The 4,369-nt window shown below is 31.7% G+C and overlaps 1 protein-coding gene across 1 annotated transcript; it reads right to left on the bottom strand.

Moving 5' to 3' along the window:
• Window positions 1-678: 678 nt before the first annotated feature.
• LOC143576381 (squamosa promoter-binding-like protein 2) lies at window positions 679-3,451 on the bottom strand (the record flags this gene model as incomplete). The annotated part of the gene is made up of 3 exons (XM_077060484.1): window positions 679-926; window positions 1,903-2,171; window positions 3,063-3,451. Coding segments are annotated over 3 exons (900 nt in total), but the record flags the coding sequence as incomplete, so codon positions are not given.
• Window positions 3,452-4,369: the final 918 nt, after the last annotated feature.

Below are 4,369 nucleotides of genomic sequence, written 5' to 3'. Positions count from 1 at the left end.
AATGTATAAATAATAAAGGTTAACAGCCGGTTCAAAGTTTCAAACAGGACCGAACCGTTAAAACAGTCAAACATGAAAACCGAACCGTTTGGATGTCAAAACAGCTGACTTGCATCCCTAACAACCCGGTTCGGTTTAATTGTTAGTGTTTCAATCCGAAAAAAAAAAGTTTTTTTAATTAAATGACATTGTTTTAAGTGAAAAATAAGGTATAAAACTAAAAAAACATCAGGCCAGAGTTTCAGACTGATTCATGTATTCATGGTATGATTTGAAACAGAATTTTAAAAAAACTCATACCGAACAGGTACTGTTCGGTTCAGGTTCTCAGTACTTATATTCTCACAGATTCAGACATGTATAATTAAACAGTTATAAAAAAATAAAAAATAAAAAAATAACAAAATAAAAAATTACACAGTTAACGTCACAACCAAAACAGTCTTAAAACATTAATCGAAAGTCTTTAATCATGCTACGAAAACTTAAAACATAAACATATCCTGCTTTAAGTCTATAACATTAATAATATAGAAACTGTTAAATGTCTTAAAACATTAATCGAAAGTCTTTAATCGTGCAACGTAAACGTAAACTTAAAAACATAAATATATCTAGCTTAAAGTCTAAAACATATTAATAATATAATAATATAGAGACTGCAAGTGAGGGTTTAAAAACACCTCAACCAATGTGGTGGAACTGAAACGCGTTTTCGTATGGTGATTTGAAAAGCTGAATGAGTGGATCGGTTTGCTGTCGGTTAGGCTGCAAGTAATCTTGACCATTGAGGTGTGAAGTGTGGTGAACGGGCTGCAACCCGTGTTGAGCCATGGTGGGACCGGTTGAGTGAATGTGACCGAGCTCGCATAGACCCCAGGTGGTGTTTGACAGAAGAGAGAGAGCACGTCGAATGTCGACTGCATCTAAATTTAAAAAAAAAAGTAGTGAAATTAGTATTTGATGACATGGTATTAGTTGTTGCTAAATGTTACAAAAATAGTGTTTATTTTATTTAAAATGTAATTAGTGTTGACACGACTCGAACTCGACACAAATAATATTTATGGGTCAGGTTTGGGTTGCACATTTTTTAAAAAATCACTAACACGACATCTCTTTTGTCGCTTTAGTGCATACATGTATATGCCACGTAAAATCCAACTTAAATTTATTAACTATTTTTTTTTAAAAACAATTATTTTTAAACAAATCATTTTTGCTAAACTTGTAAATAAAATTCATTAATAAAGAAAGTGTAAAACTTTGTTTTCTGTATAACATACAATTGTGCAAAGGGGCGGAAACTGTTGACACGACCCGAACCCGACACGAATAATATTTGTGTCAGGTTTGGGTTGCACATTTCAACTTGCCAACCCAACACGATTGACAGCCCTGATTATGCAACTACATGAAAATAGAAATAAACTTTACATGTTTTCCGGTTTCTGCAACTAACAATAATATGCACAAAACAGAAACCGGCGTGCATTTTTTTTTATTTTTTTTAACGATTTTAGCATTCAAATGACGTTTTATTACCAGTTGTATCAATTAATGCCTATTTAACCAGTAGCACAAAATGTTTTGCAGAGTTTTTAAAAATCACTAACACGACATCTCGTTTGTCTTTTTAGTGTATATATGTATACGCCACGTAAAATATGACATGTATATATTAATTATTTTCAAAAAAAATTGTTTTTAAACAAATCATTTTTGCCAAAGTTGTAAATAAAATTCATTAGAAAATTTGTAAAAAATTAGATAAGTAAATATTATGACTTAAGCTAACTTATGGTTCTTTAAGTTCAAATAAATTATTATTTAATAAACTAGCATATGATAAACATTAAACACCAATGTGCTATAAACAGAAAGGTAACTGAATTAACTGACCTTGATCAAAAATCTCGGCTCGGGTACCCTTGGGTAGCACTGATCTGCTGCAGGCAAGAGTAGAGGTGTTGAGAGCCTCAGACAGCTGGACGCCTCGAGAGTGAGTCATCGCATCAATGGATCCAGTAGCGGTGTGAAATGACGAATACGGGCCTGTTGAGTTCAAACGGGTTGGATCGTAATGCAGTTTCCTGCGACGGGCATTATGGTCATAGAGTCGTTTTCTGCAGCTTCTTTTATTTTCATCAAACTCTGACATGCTCTGAAACCTGTAACAGTTTCAACAAATTATAGGTAGTAATTTGGGCCCGTTTACTTATAAACGAGTCGATTCGGGTTAAAAAAATATATTAATTGTAAAAAGGGTTTGCTAAAAAATAGACGTGTCAAACGGGTCGAAACGGGTCGGGCTGCAAAACACTTTTCTTTAAATATTTGATAAGACTAAATGACTAATTACATCTTTCACATATATTAATTTTAGTCTGTTTTACGATTTTAGCCTTTTGACAAATAAGTCATCTTACTCCAAAATATTTGCTAGACTAAATGACTAATTACACAACTATCTTTAAAGTACTATATTGTACAATTTGGACCTGTTTACTTATAAACGAGTCGATTCGGGTTGTTTTAATCTCATTGTAAAAAGGGAATGCTAAAAAAAAGACATGTCAAACGGGTTGAAACGAGTCGGGCTGCAGAACACTTTTCTTTAAATATTTGATAGACTAAATATTAAAAATATTAATTTTAGTTTGTTTTACAATTTTACCCTTTTGACAAATAAGTCATTTTACTCCTAAATGTTTGATAGACTAAATGACTAATTACACAATTATCTTTAAAGTACTATATTGTACAATTAGCCCTATAAGTTTTGTTATTTTAGGAGAAAACCGTACCCGTGATCCGTCAATACAATCTGACCCATTTCAAACCATATGTACAATTATCCCTTTAAGTTTTGTTATTTTAGGAAAAAAAAAAAGCGTACCCGTGATCTGTAAAACCCGACCTGACCCATTTCAACCATCGAAAAATACTCGTTTTGACACATAAAATTTGCTAATTGATTCTAACATATTTTTGAACAAAATGCAGATACAATATTAATCCAATAACTAAATAACCAACTTCTGTAAACTTCATAAACTAACCTGCTGCATTGCTGGCAAAACCGCCTTTCAAAACCCGCAATGATAACTCTAGGCGATTTGGAATGAGTTTCACAGACTTTATGTTTTCGGTGATAGTCTTTGGCAGACGAAAGATCAAGGCTGCATCCGTCAACTTGACACCTGGAAACCGGCATACTAGTTTCACCAACTGCTAGTTTGACTTTCTTGTTTTTCGCATAAGTGTCTTCAAAATATGTTCTTTTACCGATGTTCAACCCGATAAACGGTTCACCAGAGCACACCGGACCGTCTAGTTGCAAAATCCCGTCTTTCTTTTCGTTAAAAGAATCCGAAAATAGCCCGAGTCCATTAGTTAATGGAGAAGTGGAGTTTTTTATACCGTCTTTGACTGATGACTCAGGTGAAGCCGAAACCGAACCTACACCGTCACCACTGCGCATAACTTCCGATAAGTCAATGTCAAGATTTTCCCAGTCAAACTTTGTATTCCACTCCATTTAGTAAAGACTATTTGCTCAGACTGTTTTCAGTTAAAAAAAAAAAGTTAATTAACTAACTGAACATAAAATGAATGATATATAATTAAACAAGAAACAATGCAGCAGATGGAACTACATAACTGACAAGTATAAACTATGAAATGAATACCAATAATATGTAATTAACTAACTGAACATACAATGATTATTATTTAATTAAACAAGAAACTATGCAGCAAATGGAACTAAATAACTGACAGGTATAAGTATAAACTATGAAATAAATACCAATAATATGTAAAATATGTAATTAACTAACTGAACTTAAAATGATTGATATATAATTTAAACAAGAAAAAATGCAGCAAATGGAACTAAATAACTGACAAGTATAAGTATAAACTATTAAAAAAAAACTAACTGAACATAAAATGATTAATATATAACTAAACAAGAAACAATGCAGCAGATGGAACTAAATAACTAACAAGTATAACATATGAAATGAATACCAATAATATGTTAGATATTTAATTAACTAACTGAACATAAAATGATTGATACATGATTAAACAAGAAACAATGCAGCAAATGGAACTAAATAACTGACAAGTATAAGTATACCAATAATATGTGAAATATGTAATTAACTAACTGAACTTAAAATGACTGATATATAATTAAACAAGAAACAATGCAGCAAATGGAACTAAATAACTGACAAGTATAAGTATACCAATAATATGTGAAATATGTAATTAACTAACTGAACATAAAATGATTGATATATAATTAAACAAGAAACAATGCAGCAGATGGAACTAAATAACTGACAAGTATAAACTA

This window comes from Bidens hawaiensis, unplaced genomic scaffold, assembly GCF_021521415.1.
Source record: "Bidens hawaiensis isolate Kalapana, Puna unplaced genomic scaffold, B.hawaiensis_p1.1 tig00028088_1, whole genome shotgun sequence".
NCBI lineage: Eukaryota > Viridiplantae > Streptophyta > Magnoliopsida > Asterales > Asteraceae > Bidens > Bidens hawaiensis.
Note: the sequence above shows the minus strand (reverse complement) of the source record. Positions and strands in the feature narration are given on the sequence as shown.